Here is a 24,467-nt window from a genome sequence, read left to right as displayed (position 1 = left end):
TGAGGAAAGTGTGTCCAGCAGGCTATGATAAAAGGTAGAGAGGAGGGACTTGGGGTAGGGGCGTTGGGAACGCGATAGGTGGAGGGAGGTCAAGGTGAGGGTAATAGGCCGGAGTGGGGTGGGGGCGGAGAGGTCAGGAAGAAGATTGCAGGTTAGGAAGGCAGTGCTGAGTTCGAGGGATTTGACTGAGACAAGGTGGGGGGAGGGGAAATGAGGAAACTGGAGAAATTGGAGTTCATCCCTTGTGGTTGGAGGGTTCCCAGGCGGAAGATGAGGTGCTCTTTCTCCAATCCTCTGGGACCTCCCCCATGTTTAAGGATGTTGCAAAGTTATCTGTTAAAGCTCCGGCTATTTCCTCTCTCCCCTCAGAACGTGGGATAGACTCCATCTAGTCCTGGGGATTTGTCCACTTTAATGCCTTTTAGAATACATGGAGTCGTCCAAGGACCTGCATGTCTTTGGTGGAGTGGGAGGGGGAGTTGAAATGTTGGGCTACGGGGTGGTTGGGTTGGTTGGTCCGGGTGTCCCAGAGGTGTTCTCTGAAACGTTCCGCAAGTAGGCGGCCTGTCTCCCCTATATAGAGGAGGCCACATTGGATGCAGCGGATGCAATAGATGGTGTGTGTGGAGGTGGAGGTGCAGGTGAATTTGTGGCGGATACGGAAGTGTCCCTTGGGACCTTGGAGGGAGGTAAGGGGGAAGGTGTGGGCGCAAGTTTTGCATTTCTTGCGGTTGCAGGGGAAGGTGCCGGGAGTGGAGGTTGGGTTGGTGGGGGGTGTGGACCTGACGAGGGAGTCACGGAGGGAGTGGTCTTTTCGGAATGCTGATAGGGGAGGGGAGGGAAATATGTCCCTGGTGGTGGGGTCCTTTGGAGGTGGCGGAAATGACGGCAGATGATACGCTGGACATGGAGGTTGGTGGGGTGGTAGGTGAGGACCAGTGGGGTTCTGTCCTGGTGGCGGTTGGAGGAGCGGGGCTCAAGGGCAGAGGAGCGGGAAGTGGAAGAGATGCGGTGGAGGGCATCGTCGACTACGTCTGGGGGGAAATTGCGGTCCTTGAAGAAGGAGGCCATCTGGGTGGTACGGTTTTGGAACTGGTCCTCCTGGGAGCAGATGCGGCAGAGACGAAGGAATTGGGAATACGGGATGGCGTTTTTACAGGGGGCAGGGTGGGAGAAGGTGTAGTCTAGGTAGCTGTGGGAGTCAGTCGGTTTATAGTAAATGTCCGTGTCGATTCAGTCACCTGAGATGGAAATGGAAAGGTCTAGGAAGGGGAGGGAGGAGTCTGAGACGGTCCAGGTGAATTTGAGGTCGGGGTGGAAAGTGTTGGTAAAGTGGATGAACTGTTCAACCTCCTTGTGGGAGCATGAGGCAGCGCCAATACAGTCATCGATGTAGCGGAGGAAAAGGTGGGGGGTGGGGCCAGTTTAACTGCGGAAGATGGACTGTTCCACATATCCTACGAAGAGGCAGGCATAGCTGGGGCCCATGCGGGTGCCCATAGCTACTCCTTTGGTTTGGAGGAAGTGGGAGGATTGGAAAGAGAAGTTGTTCAGGGTGAGGACCAGTTCAGTCAGTCGAAGGAGGGTGTTGGTGGAAGGGTACTGGTTGGTACGGCGGGAAAGGAAGCAGCGGAGGGCTTTAAGTCCTTCGTGATGGGGGATGGAGGTGTACAGGACTGGATGTCCATGGTGAAGATAAGGCGTTGGGGACCGGAGAAGCGAAAATCATGGAGGAGGTGGAGGGCGTAGGTGCTGCCAACTCTTGTACTCAATACCCCGTCCGATGAAGGAAAGCATGCCATATGCCTTTTTGATCACTCTACCGACCTGCGTTACCACCTTCATGGCACAATGGACCTGAACACCCAGATCTCTCTGTACATCAATTTTCCCCAGGACTTTTCAATTTACTGTATACTTCACTCTGGAACTACATCTTCCAAGATTCCTCTTCTCCCATTTGTCCGGATTGAACTCCATCTACCATTTCTCTGCCCAGGTCTCCAGTCTATCTATATCTTGCTGTATTCTCCAACAGTCCCCTTGACTATCTGCTAATCCACCAATCTTGGTGTCATCTGCAAACTTGCTGAGGCAACCTACACCTTCCTCCAAATCATTTATATTCATCACAAACAACAGTGGTCCCAGCACGGATCCCTGTGGGACACCACTGGTCACAGGTCTCCATTACAGAAACTCTCTTCCACTACTTCTGTCTCTTGTTGCCCAACCATTTCTCTATCTATCCAGCCAGAACACCCTGGACCCAATGCAACTACACCTTCTTTATCAGCCTATCATGGGCAACCTTATCAAATGCTTTACTAAAGTCCATGTATATGACATCTACATCCTTTCCCTCATCAATCAACTTTATCACCTCTTCAAAGAATTCTATTAGGTTTGAAAGACATGACCTTCCCTGCATAAAACCATGCTGTCTATCACATAGGATATATACCCATTTTCTTCCAAATGGGTACATATCCTATCCCTCAGTATCTTCTGCAGTAGCTTCCCTAACACTGATGTCAGGCTCACAGGTTTGTAATTACCTGGATTATCCCGGTTACCCTTCTTAAATAAGGGGACAACAATAACAATTCTCCAATCCTCTGGGACCTCCCCCATGTTTAAGGATGTTGCAAAGTTATCTGTTAAAGCTCCGGCTATTTCCTCTCTCCCCTCAGAACGTGGGATAGACTCCATCTAGTCCTGGGGATTTGTCCACTTTAATGCCTTTTAGAATACATAAATATCCTTCCTCCTTATGCCGACTTGACCTAGAGTAATCAAAGATCTATCTCTAAACTCAACAACCACCATGTCCCTCTCCTCGGTGAATACTGATGCAAAGTGCTCATTAAGAATCTCACCCATTTTCTCTGACTCCATGCATATCTTTCCTCCTTTGTCCTTGAGCGAGTCAACCCTTTCCCTTATTACCCTCTTGCTCCTTATATATGAGCAAAAGGTTTTGAGGTTTTCCTTAGCGCTGCTCACTAAGGATATCTCATGACCTCTTTTAGCCCTCTTAATTCCTCATTTCACATTGGTCCTACATTCCCAATATTCTTCTAAAGCTTTGTCTGACTTCAGTCGCTTAGACTATATGTATGCATCCTTTTTCTTCTTTGCTAGTCTCACAATGTCATCCATGGTGCCCTAATCTTGCCATTTCTATGCCTCATTTTCACAGAAACATATCGCTCCTGAACTCTAATCAACCTCTTTTTAAAAGCCTCCCACATATCGAATGTGGATTTACCTTCAAACAGTTGTTCTCAATCTACATTCCCTAGCTCCTGCCGAATTTTAGTATAGTAGCCTTCCCCCAATTTACCTCTCTTCCTTTAGGACCACTCTTGTCTTTGTCCATGAGTATCCCAAAGCATATGTAATAGTGATCACTATTCCCAAAGTAATCCCCCACTGAAACTTCAACCACATGGCTGGGCTCATTTCCTAATACTAGGTCCAGTATGGCCCCTTCATGAGTTAGACTACTTACATCCTGCTGTAGAAAACCCTCCTGGATGCTCCTTACAAATTCTGCTCCGTCCAATCCTCTAACACTAAGTGAATCCCAGTTAATGTTGGGAAAATTAAAATCTTCTCCTACCACTACCCTGTTACTCCTACGTCTTTCTATGACCTCTCTTCATATTTGTGCCTCTATCTCATATTCACTGATGGGAGTCCTGTAATACAGCCCCAACATTGTTACCACAGCCTTCCTATTTCTGAGCTCTGCCCATATTGCCTCACTGATCGAGTCTTCCATAGTGCCCTCCTTTAGCACAGCTGTGATACCTTCTTTGACCAGTGATGCAACTCCATCCCTTTTACCTTCCTCTCTATACTGCCTTAGGCATTGATATCCTGGGACTCTTAGTTGCCAATCAGGCCCTTCCCTCAACCAAGTATCAGTAATAGCAATAACATCATATTCCCAGGTACTAATCCAAGCACTAATCATCTGCTTTACCTACTATACTTCTTGCATTAAAACAAACGCACCTCAGACCATCAGTCCCTCTGCGTTCATCTGCCACTTCCTGCCTACTCTTCCCCTTAGTGACGCTGAGAGGAGAAAGATTTAAAGAAGCCACAAGGGGACAACTTTTATTTTAAACACAGAGGATGGTTAATGGTTCGTGTGTGGAATGAACTTCCAGAGGAAGTGGTGGATGCAGATCCAATTACAACATTTAGAAGACATTTAGATAAGTACATGAATAAGAAATATTTGGAAGGATATGGGCCAAGTGCAGGCAGATGGAACTAGGTTAGTTTGGGATTATGGGCGGCATGAAAGATCTGTTTTCATGCTGTATGACTCTATGACTAGCAATTGAGTCTTACTGAATGCAATTATAATGTGTGTTTTAATTACAATTATGTAATCTAGTTGTACCTACTTCTTAAGAAATTCAGAGAAAGAAGATACAGTACTATCAAGGCTAATGAAAATTACGAAGATCGCTCAAATAGTGGTAGTTAAGTTACACCAATCAGGTTATACATAAGATTTTCGGCATCTGAAGATTATAGAAAGATGAAAACTTTTCAGTTTTGACCTTTCTGGAAGAATATGTTAGAGGGAGTAAGATTTGTCTTGATTTAAATATAGTTAAGATGCATGGAGAAGCTATAGCATGTTAGTCAGTGGGCACATTTAAATCTTATACTGGATTAGTGGTGCTGGAAGAGCACAGCAGTTCAGGCAGCATCCAACGAGCAGCGAAATCAACTTTCGGGCAAAAGCCCTTCATCAGTAAAAGAAGAATGTTTAGCAACAGTAGCTGCAGTTGCTGGCAGAACAGATGAATAACTAAAGTCTCCAAATATTTTAGTCCTTACCTTAGACTTTGCTGAATCACTTGTAGTTGAATCTGTAAGTTTAACAGAAACAAGTGTACATTAGGGCCTGCTCAGCATACTAGTTATCAGTACAACTAACATGGTTAATGGTAAAGATTAGAATCACAAGACAAAACAATTGTGTCAATGGGCCACAAATAAAGCAGAATGCTGTCATATGGCAATGGACTTCAGAAGTAAATTAAACATTACGAGTAATTATTTGCATTTTCAGTATTTTTTGCTTTGACAATACAATTGAGGGTTTTCTCCTTAAAATTGGAGGTCAAAGTGCAAGAAATAAATGGTTGACATTAAGGATATCAGTTAATTATCAGAATCAAAAATAATATGCAATTTAAGTCAGCGGGGAAAAGATGAAATCAGTTGCTACACCTGTGTTTTAAAGAAAGGGTTCCTGCAAGAAATATGAATACAGCCATTTTCTTCCACAGTACCCAATAGCTATTTCTAAAAGACACTTCAGCCAAAACAAGAAAATATGAAAATGCAAATCTCTGATTATGTATAAGTAACTTTGTTCAGCAAGCATTGTATTATGAACTCCAACACAAACAAACATTCAAACAAGCCCACTGGGAATTAACCATTGTTAATTATTAGATATTTCTCATTTGGTGACTTTGTCAAGGAGGAATTTGCTGGAATGCCATATATTGAAGGTGATGGATACCTATATAGCATGTGACTTCTAATTATAGGCAGCACAGAACTATTTGGATGAGTTAAGGGGTAATGGTGATCCTTCGTGATCTATAATAGCCATTGTTAGAAATGTTCTTTTCTTTGTGTCTTCTGATATTCATTAATCCCTGGACGCTAAGGTAAACAAACAATCTTGTCCAAAGTTCAACCAATGTTCCTCATGTTGGCTAAAAGGAGATGTGTTGAACTCACATTCAACTTTGTTCTTTTGTTCTCTGTCTGTGGGGAAATATCTCTTCTTAATATGGCCCCAACACATCACCATGTGGGATTAAATCAGAGGCTTTCCACTAAAAGTATTAAATTTACATCCTCCAATTTGTTTTTAAATGAGTTAGACTTTCAATGCAATATCCAATCCTGTAATCCAAAGCTTCCTGCAATGTTAGGTAAATTTTCTCTTGAGCCTAAGATCTTCCAATTTTAAAATAAGGTACAATTTTATTCACTAGATAAACTAAGTCAGTCACCAGCTGCTAGTTTCCCATTCACCTGATATACCATAATAACTAGTCTATTTAAGATCACAACATGCAATATAATTACATCATTCAGATTTTTTTTTAAAAAGGTAAATAAATACTCATGCTGTTGATCTGTTGCTGAATTAGTCTTCATGGAGCCAAATCTCACTATTGACATCATTGGCCTATTTTCTCTGAAGCCTCAACTGAATCATGAAAGACGAAGGGCAGCAACAAGTGCTAGTACCATTCACTGCATTGTGCTCGCCCAAACCATCTAGTAGGCATTGTTTAAGGCCACATGTCCTGTAGGTTCACTAAAAATCAGAATATACTACCCATTACTACACCCAGTGACTGTATCAACAAGGGGGTGAACTGCTCATTCAGAAAATAAAGAACACACTTAGTTTTGTACTGGATAATGGAAAACCTCCACAAATAAGAAATAGAAGCAGACCAATTGGCCCATTGAGCCTACTCTGCCACTGAATAAGATCACGGCAAACTGTTTGTCTTTCAAATTCCATGTGTCCATCTACTTCTGATAATCCCTTATTCCACTGTCCAACAAGAATCTACCCACCCCTTAAAAATATTCAATGACTTTATCTCCATGAACGTCTGAGGCAGACATTCCAATTTCTCCTCAACTCTGTCCTAAGAGGTGACACTTCATTTTAAAACAGTGCTTCTGAGTTTTGATTGACCCATAAAAGGAAACATCCTTTCTATGTCCACCTTGTCAAGACCATTCAGGAATTTAGATGCTAACAGCCATCGCTGTTCTGAACTTCAGTAGAAACAAGTCCAGCCTGTGCAAACTATCCAGATAGAAGAACCCATTCATTTTAGGTATCAACCTACTGAAACTGTTCAGAGGAGGTTTAAAGTGTTTACATCCTTCCTTAAATAAGGAAACCAGAACTGTACATTGTATTTGAGAAGTGGTCTCATCAATGCCCTATATAACTGAAGCATAACATCCTTACTTTTATGTTTAATTTCTCTTGCAGTAAAGGAGAATATCCTATGAGTCTTCTTGATATAGAAGCTGTACCTGCAAACTAACATTTATGACTCATGTACCAGAACAGCTAAATCCCTTCTAATTGCATACACCAAGTGTTAACCTCAAACACAAGCTATATCTTAAGAGTTCAGCAGAGAATAGATAATCCTTAGCTCTATCCTACTCTAGCTGTACATAAGCCTGAAGAGAACATAATGAGCTAATATGTCACTTTCCATTTTCCAGATCAGTCATCTTGTAGCATCTTCAAACGAGACTATTAATTTAATCCAGATTTACGCAGTTTTGCTCAGTGGGTCCATTCCAGTCAGGAACTGGATTGTAATTGTTCAAAACTCCTTTCACATTAGAATGAAATTATTTTCTTATTGTAAGGCTCCAACAATCTAAGTAGGGTTCAAACTCAGACTCTGGGAAAAACACTGATGTCTTAACTAACCACCACCTAGTTCCCAGGTTTAATGTCAACATCCATTTAACCAGCACATTCGGTTTCCTATTTAAGTTAAAATTACAACTTCATAGCATTACTTGAAGATATTTACCTCAGTACAAACCTTACTAATTCTCAGCCTTCAATGAACTAATAAAATCCAGCCTAGCAATTTCTTAAAAGTGTGTGTACTGTATAAACGCAGAAATTCATTCTAATTATTGCATGAAGTTGTAGGAAATTTGACTGAGTTTGTTATGCTACTGCATGGGTAGAAGAGGAATTTGTTCAAAGGAATTTTTTTCAGAGCCATAGTATTCAGGTTTCTTTTGTATTTTGGAAGTTATTGGAAATATTGATGTATTTCTGCAAGTATGAAGTCTCAGTAGGTAATGAGCACATTAGCAGTCCTGAAAATGGCTAGAAGTATTTTAATATATTCCACAGATCCTACAGGTATAAAATATGTTCTTTTTGGACACAAGATTCTGTATATATCCTCAGTTTTTAAATGCATCTTTTAGTTTCCCTATGCACAAGTTAAACTAATAGAAATGTTATAACAATGTATTTCAAATTATTTTTGTCACTTTGGGGCTGTAGTCTAGATACTGTAAAAGAAAGTAGGGTAATTTAACTAACCCCAGCTTCGTTTGTTAGATAAAATTTGCAAAGCATATGGTCCTTTCCGGAGACTTCCCTCAACAAACTAACCAAGATCAGGTACCTACTGTAACCATTGAAATTCCTACTGTACCACAGTTTAAGGTTTCTTTTTTACTGAAGAATCCAACTTGCTTTAAGTATTTATTGATTTATTAGTTTACCCAAATTTTGTTTCAACGTTTGAGGATTCAAAGGTCAGGCAATGAAATGCTGGGGCATAGAAAGCAAAGCTGCTGATAGAATGAAAAAGTGTTAACATCAAGATTTCACACCGCAAGTATGAAATGTGGAGAAAATTACAGAATTATGGCAGAGTGTAAACTATATATATTTTTTTCAAAATCCAAAACTAAAATTCTACAAGTAGTTTAAATCTATGATTGTCTCTTTTAAAAGATTGCTCCATGTAGTCAATTTTTTCTTTTAATTTATTCATTTTTGTGGAATGCATGCATCGCTGGCTGGCCAGAACCTTATTGCCCTTCCTTAGTTTCCCTTGAGAAAGTAGAGGTGAGCTGCCTTCTTGAATTGCTGCAGTCCACCTGCAATAGGTTGACCCACAGTACCCTTAGGGACAGAATTCCAGGATTTTGACCCAGTAACAGTGAAGGAATGGTGATATATTTCCAAGAAAGGATGGTGAGTGGCTTGGAGGAGACCTTGAAGCTGGTGGTATTCCAATATATCTGCTGCCCTTGTCCTTCCAGATGGTCGTGGGTTTGGAAGGTGCTAAGGATCTTTGGTGAATTTCTGTAGCAGTGCATTTTGTAGATGGTACACACGGCTGGTGGTGGAGGGATGGGACATTTGTGTATGTAGTGCCAATCAAGTGGGCTGCTTTGTCCTAAATAGTGTCAAGCTATTCAGTGTTGTTGGGGCTGCACTCATCCAGGCAAGTAGGGAATGCTCCATCACACTCCTGACTTTTGTCTTCTAGATAATAGACAGACTTTGGGCAGTCAGGTGGTCAGTTACTTGCCGCAGTATTCCTCACTTCTGATCTGCTCTTGTTGCTGTTGTGTTTATATGGTGAGTCCAGTTGTGTTTCTAGTCAATGATAAACTCCAGGATGTTGATAGTGCGGGAATCAATATTGGTAACACCTCTGAATGTCTAGAAGTAGTGGTTAGATTGTCTTTTATTGGTGATGGTCATAGCCTGACATTTGCTTGGTGCAAATACTACTTGCCATCTGTCAGCCCAAGCCTGGATATTGTCCAGATCTTGTTGCATTTGGATACGGACTGCTTCAGCATCCAAGGAGTTATGAATGGTTCTGAACAGGTTTGCTGATGATTGCACAATCCCCACCTTTGACCTCATGATGGAGGGAAGGTCACTGATGAAGCAGCAGAGGATGGTTGGGCCAGTAACTCCTGCAGATGCCCTGGCCGCGAGATGACTGACCTCCAAAAACCACGACCATCTTCATATATGTCAAGGATGACCCTAACCACCAGTTTGCCCTCAGATTTCAATTGATTTCAGTTTTGTTAGGGGTCCTCGATAATACACGCAAGTCAAGTGCAACCTTGATATCAAGGACCTGTCACTCTCCCCTCATCTCTGGAATTCAGCTCCATGTTTGAACCAAAGCTGTAATGAGGTCTGGAGCTGAATGGTCCTGGCGGAACTCAAACTGGGCATCACTCAGCAGAGTGTTGCTGAGCAGGTGCCACTTGATAGGGCTGTTGATGTCACCTTCCATCACTTTACTGATGACCAAGAGTAGATTGATGGGACAGTAATCGGCTGGGTTGGACCTGTCCTGCTTTTTACATACAGGACGTTCTTGAACAATTTTCCACATTGTTGGGTAGATGTTAGCATTGTAACCTAACTAGAACAGCTTGGATAGGTGAGCGGCAAGTTCCGGAGCACAAGTCTTCAATACTATAACCAAAATGTTGTCAAGACCCATAGTGTTTGCACTTTCTAGTGTCTCCAGCCATTTCTTGATATCACATGGAGTGAAGTGAATTGGCTGAAGACTGGTATCTGTAATGCTGGAGACGAAAAGAAGGAGAAGGCCAAGGTGGATCATCCATTCAGTAATTCTGGCTTATTATTGCTGCGAAAGCTTCAGCCTTATCTTTTCCATCATTGTTGTTGAGCTTCCTCCTCCAGTGAGTTGTTTAATCGTCCACCACCATTCATGACTGGATGTGACAGAACTGCAGAGCTTAGATCTGATCCATTGGTTGTGGGATTGCTTAGCTGTATCTAACATTTGCTCCTGCTTATGCTGTTTGGCATGCAAGTAGTCCTTTTTGGTAGCTTCACCAGGTTGCCAACTCATCTTCAGATATGCCTAAGCTGCTCTAGGCATGCCCTCCTGCACTGTCGTTTGAACCAGGGTTGATCCCTGGAGTACAATTCTGCTGCTATTGATAGCCCACAGCTCCTAATAGATGTTCAGTTTTGAGTTGCTAGATCTGTTCGAAGTCTGTCCCATTTAGCACAGTGATAGTGCCACACAACATGATGAAGCTAATTCTCAATGTGAAGGTGTGACTTCATCTTCACAAGGGCTGTGTAACGGTTACTCTTACTGATACTGTCATGGGCAGATGCATCTGCAGCTGGCAGACTGATAAGGATGAGGTCAAGTATGTTTTGCTCTCTCATTGGTTCCCTCATCATCTGCCACAGACCCAGCCTAGCAGCTATGCCCTTTTGGACCCAACCTTTCTTGGTAGTGGACATTAAAATCCCCAACTGGAGTATATTTTGTCCCATTGCCATTCTTAGGACATCCTCCAAGGGTTGCTCAACATGGAGGAATAATGAATCATCAGCTGCGGGAAGACAGTACGTAGTAATCAGCACTGGGTCTGTCCTGCTGGTGGATCAGGATAATCCCAGGGATGATGATGGCAGTGTCTAGGACACCAAATTAATACAAATACAACAAATTACACTTGATCACGCACCAAAAGCAGAGTGAAACATTCTGCTCTCAATATCTTTCCTTTTCCTAAACTGTTTGTTATATTGAATAAGAACAGATTTAAGAGGCTGAACACTCAGATGCAAAACAATCCTACTACAGGAGGATAGCTTGCCAGAAGCCCTGAAGAAATTATTTGAGGACTGGGAACAAGGATTGAATAAAATCAACTTAAGTGAAACATCGCTAATGAGGAAATTAATAGAACTAAGTGTGACAAATCCCAGGTCCTGACTGTTTCCATCTGAGGGACAAAGCATCAGAAGTAGAGCCTCCTTTCAGAAGTGTTCACTAAAGTATCCACTTGGGTAGAATCTCACTGTTTCTACGTTTCATTGATTTCAAACACCATCTTAATATGATGCATGATATCAATTATGAGGATCTTATTAGCCAAAGCAGCAAGTATATCACAAGGCATGTGTAGTTACACAAACCTTTCACTGCAATTACCTGCATGGACTCTGTTAACCTTAACATAGCATGTATTCTCCTGTTCTGATTTTATGGACAATTCAATAAATAATCCTACAAGTCTATTGGTATAGTTTACACCCTGCATGAAAAGGCAACTGTAGCTTTAGTCATATGGAAGAGTGGGAAAAGACGCATGTTCTGGAATACAATCTGGTGCATCAACAATAACTTATATTATAAAGAGCACTAGTAAGATTGATCCAATTATCTGAATTTTGATAATGATAATGGATAATACTGTCAGATATTATAGTGGACAGTTGTGAAACTGAATGCATGGAACGCAGAAACATTTAAAAAGCATATGTGGTGCAATTTGTTCTTTAGTAAATGGTGCAAGTGAAGCAGCGAGAGAGTTGTGATGTTTCATTTCCTGCCACCACAAATGAAAATTGAAATTCAAAACATTATCATTTGTTGGTTGGAATCAAGGCCCGAGTTATGTGGTCAATGACAGGTTTTACTTTTCTATTGATTATAGTTTGTTTTTGGATAACGTGAATTTAGAAACTTGAGCATTTCGTGAATCACATATGTATTCATGTCCGCCATACAAGTTTATCTTAATACACTACAGACTCAGGACAAAGTTTCCATTTGAGTCAAAGCTTAATCAGGTCAACATTTCAAAGTTAAGATGAGTGTATAATGGAGAAAGATACTTGCTGAGGCATAAACTTGGTAAAATCACTCATTATGTAGCAAACTCTGGTGAAAATAAATCTGTATGAATTAAAGTAAAAGGAAAATTACAATGTTAAGGACCTGTCAATGAATGTTCTTTATTAATTTGTTAACTGGCATTGCACACAAATGTTGCTTATCACGCATAAACTCAAGTCTAAGGCACACTCCCAACATAAACAAGCGTTTCTTTATAACTCAACAATGCAACAGAGGAGCCAAATCATACCCGGTTTATTTCTCCATGACGTCTGCTTTAGGAATAAGAGACAGCAGAAAAGATTTTAACAAAACAGCCAACACAGAGGAAATTGGAAAATTGTTTTGAAAACAGGGCTTTTTAAACCTGTAACTCCTTATCAAGTTTGTGCCATTTGAAGTTAGTGCTCCTGCACTCTTGAATATAATGAGCTACATGCCCTGTCAAGATGCCTTTTCACAAATTATTCATAGTTTGTTGGAAGGTTGCTTGAATAATCCACACTTAGGTTCTGGAAGATACATATCAGCTGGGGAGGGCAGCCCTGAACCAATACATACCTGCAATGTTTAAAGGGGAAGGAGTGCGGGGGACGATTTCTGTTTGACTTACCTCTGCCTTTTCCTTATTTCTACACCAAATGCCCATCAATTACACCTGCTTCCTCACTGTGCTTGCAGCTACACATTGTTTGGCAATATGGTTTCCTTCTTATATCTGATCATCCTATGTATTCTTTGTTAAAAATTAAAGATTTGGTGATTCCACTAAAAAATTAAATACTTTTTAATAAATGGATAGAAAAATGGTGCGTTATCTGTGGTGGCCATATTACTATACTACTAGTCTATGGATTTATATTCCAAAACAGCAAGCTGAATTCCACCATGACAATTTTAAAATTTGCATTCAATTTAATAAAATACTGGAAAGTGACCATGAAGCTGTCTAATTGTCATAAAAACCCAGCTATTTAGCTAATGCTCTTTAGGGAGGGAAACCCGGTGTCTGTTCCCAGTTGTCCTATATGTAGCTCCATATTAATCCAATACTGGTCTTTACCATACCCTGATACAGCTCAGCAAGCCATTCAGTTTATCACTGTTATCACCAGTAATCCAGAGACCCAGGTAACATACTAGGGACCGAGGTTTGAATCTTTCCATGACAAATGGCAGAATTTGCATTCAATAAAAAAAATAGAATTAGAAATCTAATGATGAGTATGAAACCATTATCAACTATCATAAAAGCTCATCTGGTTCACTAATGTCCATAAGGGAAGGAGAATTGCTGTCCCACCTGGTGTGTTCTACATGTGACTCCAACCCATAGCAAAATAGTTGACTCTTAAGTGCCCTCTAAAAAGGCACAGCAAGTTATTCAGTCACACCTACTACTAGAAAATCTCAAAAAAGGAACAAACTGTATGGTTCACTTGGCGTCAACTAAGGCACCGGAAATGGTCAACATAGCCCTGTGGACCTGATAGTTCTCCTTACAAACATCTGGGAGGTAGTGCCAAATTTTCTCTCAGACCTTTCAAGCAACAACCGGACATAGTCATTATCATGGAATCATACCTTACACCCAAAGTCCCAGCAACATCACCACCATCCCTGGTTATGTTCTGTCTCACTGGCACAACAGCAGAAATGGCAGCACGTGTATGCAGCTGAGTGGGAATTACCATGGGAGTCCTCAACATGAGACTCTGAGGTCTCATATCAACAGGTTAAATCTGGAAGAGGAAACCTCCTGCTAATTACTATGTACTGTGCTCACCCCAGGTTAATGGATTTGAGGGTGAAGTGGTGGTAGGTAGTAATGTCACTGAGCTGGGAATCGAGAGCCCAACGGGTTCAACCATAGTCAATTATTATAGAAAAACCTGTCTGGTTCACTATTTCCCTATAGGGAAGGAAATCTGCCATCCATATGCATGACACCAGACCCACAGCAATGTGGTTGACTCTTAACTACTTTACAAAATGGCCTAGAGAGCCTATCAGTTGAAAGCAACTTAAAATATGCAAGACGTAAAACAATGTCAAGGTAAATATAGCATTTCAATAATTGATGAAAAATATAAAATTATGAGGAATTTGGATAGAGTAGACAAGAAGAACTTTTCTCCTGGATAGAGGTATCAATAACTGGGGATATTGACTTAAGAGAAGAAGCAGGATGTTTAAAAGGGATGAAAGGAAATTTTTTTTCACCTCGATGGTTGTGGGAATCTGGAACTCACTACCTTTAAGGATGGTTTTAGGCAGAAACCCTCATAACATTTTAGTATTTCAATGTGCACTTGTGATGCCAAGGCTTTGGGCCAAGTACTAGAAAATGGGATTAGAATATTAGGTGGTTTTGTTTTGACTGGCACAGACTTTTTCTGTGCTGTAAACTGCTCTGACTATGGATGTGTTGTCCCAGTTGAAGTGGTGTCCTTCCTCATCCGTAGGTAAGGATACTAGTGAGAATGGGTCGGGTCGGGTTGGTTTGTGGATACATACCAGGATACATGAACATCAACTAGCCACAAACCAACATGACCCTCTCTCACTAGGTATCCTTACATACAGATGAGGAAGGACACCACTTCGATCCATAGGACAAGCCAAACAGAGATATGCACGAGAATTCCTAGAAGCCTGGCATTCCAACCGGAACTCTATCAACAAACACATTGACTTGGATCCCATTTACCACCATTTACAGGAAATGGCATCACCATAGGGAATGATGTCACCACAGGAAATGACATCACTGGCCTTAGGAAACAAACATATAAACAGAAAGTGGGCTACACCACCAGTGCTTCATTCAGAGGCTCACTGAAGATGTTACCTAGTATGGTGACGAAACGTCTGAAAACGAACCTTCGCAGCTCAGCGAGCAAACCTACATCCAGTATATAAATGATTTGGAAGAGGCAGAGAGTAGTGTATCCAAATTTGCTTATGATACAAAAATAGGTGGGAGAGCACAGAAAGGGGACATAGATAGGTTGAGGGAGTGGAAAAAGAATTGACAAATGGATTTAAATGTAGGAAAGTATAAGGTTATGGAATAAAAACAGAAATCGCTGGCAAAACTCTACAGGTGTAGCAGCATCTGTGGGGAGAAAGCAGAGTTAACCTTTTGAGCCTGTTGACATTTCATTAGAACTAATAATAGTTAGGAAAACATAGTATTTATGCTGATGATGATATTAGGGGTGAGGGGAGAGGTGAACAGATAGCTTGAGGTGGAGCAGAGAGTGAGAGAGAAAGAGACAGACAGAGCGAGCGCGCAAAAATGAAATGCAGGTTAATCGCTGCTTCACCTGGATGGTGTCTCTGGAGCCCTGGATAGTAAAGAGGGAGAAAGTAAATGGACAAGTGTTACACCTTCTGTGATTGCATGGGAAGATACTATGAGGGTGTGGGGAGGTGTTGGGAACGAGGCGGAGGGGATCAGTGTCCGAAGGGAATAGTCCCTGTGGAATGCTGACAAAGGAGTGGAGGGGAATGTGTATCTGGTCATGGCATCTCGCTGAAGATGATGATGCTTTGAATGTGAAGGCTGGTGGGGTAGTAAGTGAGGACCTGGAGACACACTGTTGTTATGGGAGGGAAGCGAAGGGATAATGTTGTGGGAGATGGGTCAGACATGACTCAGATCCCTCTCAAATGTGGTGGCATAGAGCCCTTGGTTGGGGAAGATGAAATTTCTGAGGCCCTCTGCAAAAGGTGGCATCATCAGAACAGATGCAACAGAGACAGAGAAACTGGGAAAATGGGATGGAGTCCTTACAGGAAGCAGGGTGAGAGAATATGCAGCCCAGGTAACTATGGAAGTTGGTGGGTTTATAGTGGAAATCGGTGGCCACCCAGAAATAGAAACAGATGCCAAGGAAGGGAAGGAAAGAGTTTGAGATGGACCAGGTGAAGGTGAGACAATGGTGGAAGTTGAAAGCAATATTGTTAAATCTTTCCAGTTCTGAACAAGAGGGAAGCAGCACTGATGACATCGGCATACTGGAGAAAGAGTTGTAAAGAGGGCCCCCAGTAGTTCTGGAACAAGAAATGTTTTTCAGACTGTACAAAGAATCAGTCAAAGCTGGGGCCCATGTGGGTACTCATGGCAACACCTTTGATCTGAAGAAAGTAAGCATTCAGAGTAACCCTTTATATCTCTCTTTCTCTGAGCTTTGTCTGCACTGATCCACTCGGCTCTCCCCATGCCCAACCTACTCTTATTTCTATCCGCTATCAGTTTTGATAAACAATGACCAGACTGAAATATTAACTCTGCATTCTCTCCACAGATGCTGCATGGCCTGCTGCATTTCACCAATAATTTCTGTTTTTGTTTCAGATCCGCAGTTCTTTGTTTTATGAGGACATGCGCTGTGATAGGATGAATTAAAAGGTATTTAAATAGGGAGAGACTCCAAACATTGTGCGGCACAGAGTAATTTAGGTATGTTTGTGCATAAAATAAAAACATTAGCATATAAATACATATATATTCAAATAGAGATATAATTTAGTGGCAAGTGGAATTTTGATTTTTATTTCTGGATGTTGGAATTTAAAAATAGGAAAGTCTTGTTACAACTGTAAAGGGTTTTTGAGAGGCCTGCACCTGCGGTTGTGTATACAATTTCATCCCAAGCAGCTCCATTACGCAGGACACTGTGCTCTATAGTCTGTTTCTGGTATGAATAAAGTACATTTTTGAAATTAAAAAAAAGTCTGTACCTGGGATGCACACAGAGACAAATATTGATTATACTGGAAGAACATCAACTCAGTGAAAGCTGCTCTTCTGTCTGCCCGAAATATGTTGGTTTCCCAGTGTAAAGAGGGGACCTCAACTGAGTGTGGCAAATTGGCACATTCCAAAGCCCAGGATTACATGCTGAGTGACACACTAAAGCTTGAGGCAGCTGTTGCCCAGGTGCAGTGGAGGAGCTGTTTTCAAATGAAAATTTAACCTGAAAGTTTATTTGTCGTCTTAAATAAATTTTTCTGATCTTGTGGTACAATTTGAAGAACACCACAGACATATAGATTGTCTCATTATTGTTTTTGAAAATTCACTGAAAGCTGTCACATGATTACTGCTTCTATCATAGCAACGACAAACTACACCTTCAGCACTTTAAGAGGGGATTGTATAAGTTTGTATCAGGTGTAAAATGAAAGTGTAAGAATAAACTGAATATTTTCCAGAACTAATGAGAGGGTAAGGAGGTGTTGTAAAGTAGTAAATGATTACCTGAAATTCGCTACTGGAAAATGACAGTAACAGATTCAACAGCAACATTCAGACATGAATTTGGTTAATATTGGAAGGGAAATAGCCAAAAAAAGAATGAAAACAGAAATTTCTGCCACAACTGTGTAGGTCTGTCAGTATCTGTGGGGAGATAGTCGAGTTAACATTTCATTTTCAACAGAACTCACCCGTGACAGTACTGATAAGAGAATGACTATCGAACAGTCTTTGTGGAGATGAACCTCATCTTTACTTTGAGAATACCCTCCAGTGTGTTGTGTGGCACTTTCACCGTGCCAAATGGGGTAGATGTTGAACAGACCTTGCAGCTCAAGAACGGGCATTCATGACCCACTGTGGGACAATAGCAGATTTGTACTGTGACACAATCTGCAACCTCATGGCCTGCTGTATCCTCCACTCTACCATTACCATCAAGTCAGGAGATCAACCCTAGGTCAATGAGGTGTGTGGGAGGAGCGTGAAGCATCCATAAACATGAGATTAAAAAGTAAGTACTGTATGCATGCCAAAGAGCATGTGCAGTGATATAGCTAAACAATTTCACAACCAATGGATCAGATCTAAGCTCTGCAGTCTTGTCATATCCAGTCATGAATGGTGGAGGATAATTAAACAACTCTGTAAGAGAAGAGACTCTAAGTATTCCCATCCTCAATAATGAGGGAGCCCAGCACATCAGTGCAAAATGATAAGGCTTAAGGATTTGCAGCGATCTTCAGTCAGAAGTTCCAAGAGGATGATTTTTCTCGGTCTCTTCCAAAGGTCTCCAGTGTCACAGATGCCAGCCTTAAGACAAGTTAATTTACTCCATGTGATATATAAAAAAAAATGGCTGGTGGCATGATATACTGCAAAGGCTATGGGTTCTTGCAACATTCAGACAATAGTCCTGAAGAGCTGTGCTCTAGAACGTGTCACACCCCTAGCCAAGCCTTTCCAGTTCAGCTGCAATACTGGCACCTCACAATGTAGAAAATGCCTAGTATGTCACATGCACAAAAATGAGGACAAACCATTTACCTCCATCAGTCTACTCTCAATCAAAAGTGATGGAATGAAGGATAACCTGCTCATGACGCTCAGTATGGATTTTGCTGAGGTCACTCAGCTTCTGATCTCTTCAAGCCTTGATTGAAACATGGACCCAAAAGATGAATTCCAGAGGTGAGGAAAGACTGATTGTCTTTAACATCAAGGCAGCCTGCAATGAGTCAGTGTGGCCTCAAGGAGCCCTAGGAGAACAACAGTCATTGGAAAAACGGGAAAACACTCTGTTGGAGTCATTCTTGACAAAAAGGAAGATGGTTGTTGTTGAAGGTCAATCATCTCAGCTCCAAGAGCTCTCTACAGAAACCCTCTTCAGCTACTTCAACAATGACTTTCCCTTCATCATAACGATTAGAGAGTGGTGAACTTGGCCTGGACAATCACAAAGGCCAACCGCCCATCTACAGAATCCATCTACCAGGCCTGCTGTCAAGGAAAGGCCACCAGCATTCTCAAAGATCCATGCCACCCTGATACTGCTCTTCTACAACCTCTACCATTGGGGAGAAGGTACAGAAGCCTGAACACATGCACCAGCCAGTTTCAAAACAGTTTCTACTCTACTGTTGATAGAGTACCGAATGGACTCAAACTCTTAGCATTCACCTAAACCTGTGTTATGGTTTTTACTATTTAACTATTATTTACTTATCTAAGCTATTTAACTATGTGATCTGGCTGTATTGCTCGCAAGAACAGAGTACCTCGGAACACGTGACAACAAATTGAATTCAATTCAGAAGGATGGATGTTTGATCATGATTGCACAGTGTTCAGTGTCATTTGTGATTTCTTAGATGCTGAAGCAGTCCGTGTTCAATCGAACAAGACCTGGCTAATACCCAAGCTTGGACTGTGAACTGGCAAGCAACATTCATGGCGCACAAATCCCAAGCAATGACCATCTCTAACAAGAATCTAATAGTTGTCCCTGGACATTCTTGAATCTCCTATTATCAACATCCTTGGAGTTACCATTAACCTGAAACTGAATTGGACTACCCATATAAATATTGTAGGTATAAAAGTGGCTCAGAATCTCAGAAACTTGAAGTGACAAACTTGCCTCCTGACTTCCTAAAGTCTTTCCACCATCTACTAGGTGTAGGTAAAACATGTGATGAAATGCTCCCCAGTCACCTGGATAAGTGCAGCTCCAACAACCACCAAGAAGCTTGACACCATGCTAGACAATGCAGCTTGCTTGACTGACACCACATCCACACCCTCCAGCTCTAAAGCTCAGAGGCAGTAGTGTGTACCATTTACAAAATGTACTGCAGAAATACACCAAAGTGGCAAGTAGTATTCATGCCACACAGATGCCAGGTAACGAGCATACATGGGAAGACCATCAACTGCAAGTTCCCCTCTAGACCACACAAACTTGGAAATATATTGTTGTTCTTTCAGTATAGCTGTGTTCAAGATCCTGGAACTCCCTCCCGAACAGCATTGTAGGTCTACCTATACCAAATTGACTGCTGCAGCCTTTCAAGAATAAAGTTCATCACCACCTTTAAAGTGCAACGAAAGGACAACAAATGCTGATGCAGCCAGTAACATCCAAATCCCATGACTGAATAAAATATTTCAAATCACTAGCTGAGCCAATGTCTTTAAACTCTGAAAACCCTGTGCTGTGTTATTGCAAATCTTTACTTTGAATTACTAGACAATTCAAGTTTTCTCTGACAAAAATTATTTTCAAATCATAGGCAGACTGGATCCTAAACACAGCAAGGACCATGAATCATAACTTTTACTTCATAAATTATAAAATCACCTGACAACAATATTCTTCAGGTCTTCAGAGGATTTAGCATCAGAGATGTACAACACGGAAACAGAAACTTTGGTCCAACTCGTCCATGCCGATCAGATATTCCAACACAATCTAGTTGCACCTGCCAGTTCCCGGCCCCTTTCCCTCTAAACCCTTCCTATTCATATACCTACCCAGATGCCTTTTAAATGTTGTAATTGTACTAGCCTCCACCACTTCCTCTGGCAGCTCATTCCATACAGACATCACCCTCTGCGTGAAAAAGTTGCCCCTTAGGTCGCTTTTATATCTTTTCCCTCACACCTTAAACCTACACCCTTGAGTTCTGGACTCTCCCAACCCAGGGAAAAAACTTTGTCTATTTATCCTATTCATGCCCCTCATGATTTTATAAAATTCTATAAGGTCAGCCTTCAGCCTCTGACACTCCAGGGAATACAGCCCTAGTCTATTCAACATATCCCTACATCTCAAATCCTCCAAACCTGGCAACATCCTTGTAAATCTTTTCTGAACCCTTTCAAGTTTCACAACATGCTGATAGGAAGGAGACCAGAATTGCATGCAATATTCCAAAAGTGGCCGAACGAATGTCCTGTACAGCCGCAATATGACCTCCCAACTCCTGTACTCAATACTCTGACCAATAAAGGAAAGCATATCAAAGTCTTCTTCACTATCCTATCTACCTGTGACTCCACTTTCAAGGAGCTATGAACCTGCACGCCAAGGTCTCTTTGTTCAGCAACACTCCCTAGGACTTTACCATTAAGTGTATACGTCCTGCTAAGATTTGCTTTCCCAAAATGCAGCACCTCACATTTATCTAAATTAAACTCCATCTTCCACTCCTCAGCCCATTGGCCCATCTGATCAAGATCACGTGTAATCTGAGGTAACCTTCTTCGCTGTCCACTACATCTCCAATTTTGGTGTCATCTGCAAACTTACTAACTATACTTCTTATGCTCACACCCAAATCATTTATATAAATGAAGAAAAGTGGTGGACCCAGCACCGAACCTTGCGGTATTCCATTGGCCACAGGTTTCCAGTCTGAAAAGCAACTCTCCACCACCACCTTCTGTCTTCTACCTTCGAGCTAGTTCTGTATCCAAATGGCTAGTTCTCCCTGTATTCCATGAGATCTAACCTTGCTAACCAGTCTCACATGGTAATAAAAGGCTTGATGGGATGGAAATGGTTGCGAAAGATTCACCTTGATTGGCTGAACATTTTTCGATTACAAAATGGCTGCCTGAGTGAAGTCATAATTAAATATTCAGATGATCATTCTGACTATCAAAGGAGCTGAGGCCACCTTATTTTATGTTGACCAGGAAGCAATTACGGGCGGCACGGTGGCTCAGTGGTCAGCACTGCTGCCTCACAGCACCAGGGTCCCAGGTTCGATTTCAGCCTCAGGCGACTGTCTGTGTGGAGTGTGCACATTCTCCCTGTGTCTGCGTGGGTTTCCTCCGGGAGCTCTGGTTTCCTCCCACAGTCCAAAGCTTGTGCAGGCCAGGTGAATTGGCTATGCTGAATTGCCCATAGTGTTTGGTGTATTGGTCAGAGGGACATGGGTCTGGATGGGTTACTCTTCGGAGGGTCAGTGTGGACTGGTTGGGCTGAAGGGCCTGCTTCCACACTGTAGGGAATCTAATCTAAAAAAGATTTTGTCAAACGCCTTACTGAAGTCCATATAGATTACATCCGCCGCTCTGTCGTCATCAATCCTCTGAGTTTTTTTTAAGAAGTAACAATCAAGTTGGTAAGACATAATTTCCCACACATAAAGCCATGTTGGGTATGCCTAATCAATCCTTGCCTTTCAAAATACATGGAAACCCTGTCCCTCAGGATTCTCTCCGACAACTTGCCCACCACCGACGTCAGGCTCACCGGTCTATAATAGCAGTAGCAGTAGCAGTATGCCTTGAACTCTGGCTGATAAGTGGCTCAGACAGTGAGGACACCTGTAAATCTGGTGGCTGAAGCACCATTTAAGTGATTCCACGACCATTTGCTTTGCAATTCACTTATCACTCCGGGTTGTAAACAACAGTTTATTTGATGGGGGCTCAACTACAAAAGTCATGCGAAGTTAGAGTTTAAGCTTGGCTGTTTCAGTCCACTGATACATGGGTGAGAAGTGGGTTTAATTTCTTTAAAAATCAAGCAAGATAGCTTTGACAGTTATGCACATTTGTAGTACATATACATAATAAAATTTTAACTATTACATGTACATCAGTGGTTAAAAAAAAGTCAGATCACAAATGACTTTCAGCTGAAAGTTGGAACAATCAGTTGAGAACAGCAATGATGATTACTGTGTGCAACCAAGTGATTTATCAATGGATGTTACTGCTTGGCACCAGCTTATATCAATACGAGGCAAATGACGAAAGATTGTTTGTGCTTCTCAGTTTCCTCAAGTCATTATATTATTGAAAGGTAAACAAAAAAAGGTTTTTGACTCAGAGACCTTGCTAATAATGTAGATAAAAACAGATACACCATATTTTTTTTGTTTTAGTTAATGTGTGGGATTTGAGGATCACTGCAAAGGCCAACAATTGCCCATCCATAATTGCCCTCGAGAGGATATTGCATTCTATTTGGTACACACACACCCACAGTGCTTTCAAGGAGGGATTTCCAGAATTTTGACCCAGCAACAGTGAAAGATTAAAGTTAGTTTCAAGTTAGGATGGCGTCTGACTTGGAGGGAAACTTGCAAATGGTGGAGGCAGTATTTTTTTGATGTATCTTTCCTCTAGGTGGTAGAACTCACAGCTTTGTCACATCATGTCAGAGGAGCCTTGGTCCGTTGTCAGAAAGAAGTTTGGAGGTATTGTACCAGTGATGAAAGGAGCAAACGTTTGAACTAATGAAGGGGTATAGATCATATAAGCTTCTTTTGTCCTGAATGGTGTTGAGCTCCTTTAGCATAGCTGAAGCTACACTCATCCAGACCTCTGGAAAGTATTTCACCATAGTTGGACTTTGCACATGGTAGACAGGCTTTCGGAAACAGGAGGTGGATATTTGCTGTAGAATTCTCTGCTTCTGATTTGCTCTTGTAGCCACAAGTATTTATTAAGATAAAAGGTAAAGTCATTACAGTTCAAGAGGACCATAGGGAAGCATTCTCATTCGAGAGAGGTGACTAGTGGTGGCTTAACCTGAGTGCTACTATGCCTCAGACAAGTGGTGAGGTTCGGAAGATGGGACATTCGTGGTAACTACATCTGGTATGGAAATTGAACGTGGCTATTGGAATCACTGCCACAAACCAGCCTTCCAGCCACTGAGCTAACTGACACCCTATATTTATGTAGCTGGTCCAATTAGGTTTCTAGTCAATGGTGGTCCCTCCAAAATATTGATAATGTGGATTAAGTGAAGGTAAGGGGCAATGGTTACATTCTCTTTTGTTGGAGGGCATTGCCTCACAATTGTCAGCCTGACTAAATGTTATCCAGGTTTTGCTGCATATGAACCATGGTTCCGCATCAGAGGAAATGCAAATGGTGCTGAAATCTGAAATTATCAATGAACATCCTCACTCTAAACTTTGTTGGTTTGAAGGTACTTGATGAAGCACCTGAAGATGATTGAACCAATAATACTACACAAGGAACTTCAGCAGTGATGTCCTCCTGGGCCAAGATGATTGGACTATAACAACCACAACTACATCTCTGTGTTTGATATGATTCAAAGCAATGGAAAGTTTTTCCCTTATTCCCATTGACTACAGGCTTTCAAAGACTCCTAGATAGCACACTGGGAAATTTCTGTCTGATGTCAAAGTCAGGCACTCTCACCTCACCTTCTGTCCATGTTTGACTCTAGTGTCACGTGATTTGGAGTCCAGTGGCCCTAGTAAGATCTAAATGGAGTGCTGTTAAGCAGATTATAGGTAAGTGGCACTTCATAACATTGACAATGTCACCTTCTATTACTTTGCACATTGACAGTAGACTGATGGAGCAATAATTGGCCAGATTAGATTTATCCTAGTTTTTGTATTATAGAACACAACTTGGGCAATTTT

At 41.7% G+C, this 24,467-nt stretch overlaps 1 protein-coding gene across 1 annotated transcript in view; it reads right to left on the bottom strand.

Moving 5' to 3' along the window:
* Positions 1 to 24,467, bottom strand: part of LOC140465691 (rho GTPase-activating protein 23-like) — a 265,792-nt gene that overhangs the window by 20,966 nt on the left and 220,359 nt on the right. The window contains exon 24 of the mRNA XM_072561302.1: positions 4,867 to 4,898. Within this exon, the coding sequence (XP_072417403.1) occupies positions 4,867 to 4,898 (32 nt within the window). The remainder of the gene's footprint in view (positions 1 to 4,866; positions 4,899 to 24,467) is intronic.

Source organism: Chiloscyllium punctatum, chromosome 42 (genome assembly GCF_047496795.1).
Source record: "Chiloscyllium punctatum isolate Juve2018m chromosome 42, sChiPun1.3, whole genome shotgun sequence".
Lineage (NCBI taxonomy): Eukaryota > Metazoa > Chordata > Chondrichthyes > Orectolobiformes > Hemiscylliidae > Chiloscyllium > Chiloscyllium punctatum.
The sequence above is the reverse complement of the archived record's forward strand: the minus strand, read 5'-3'. Positions and strand labels throughout refer to the sequence as shown.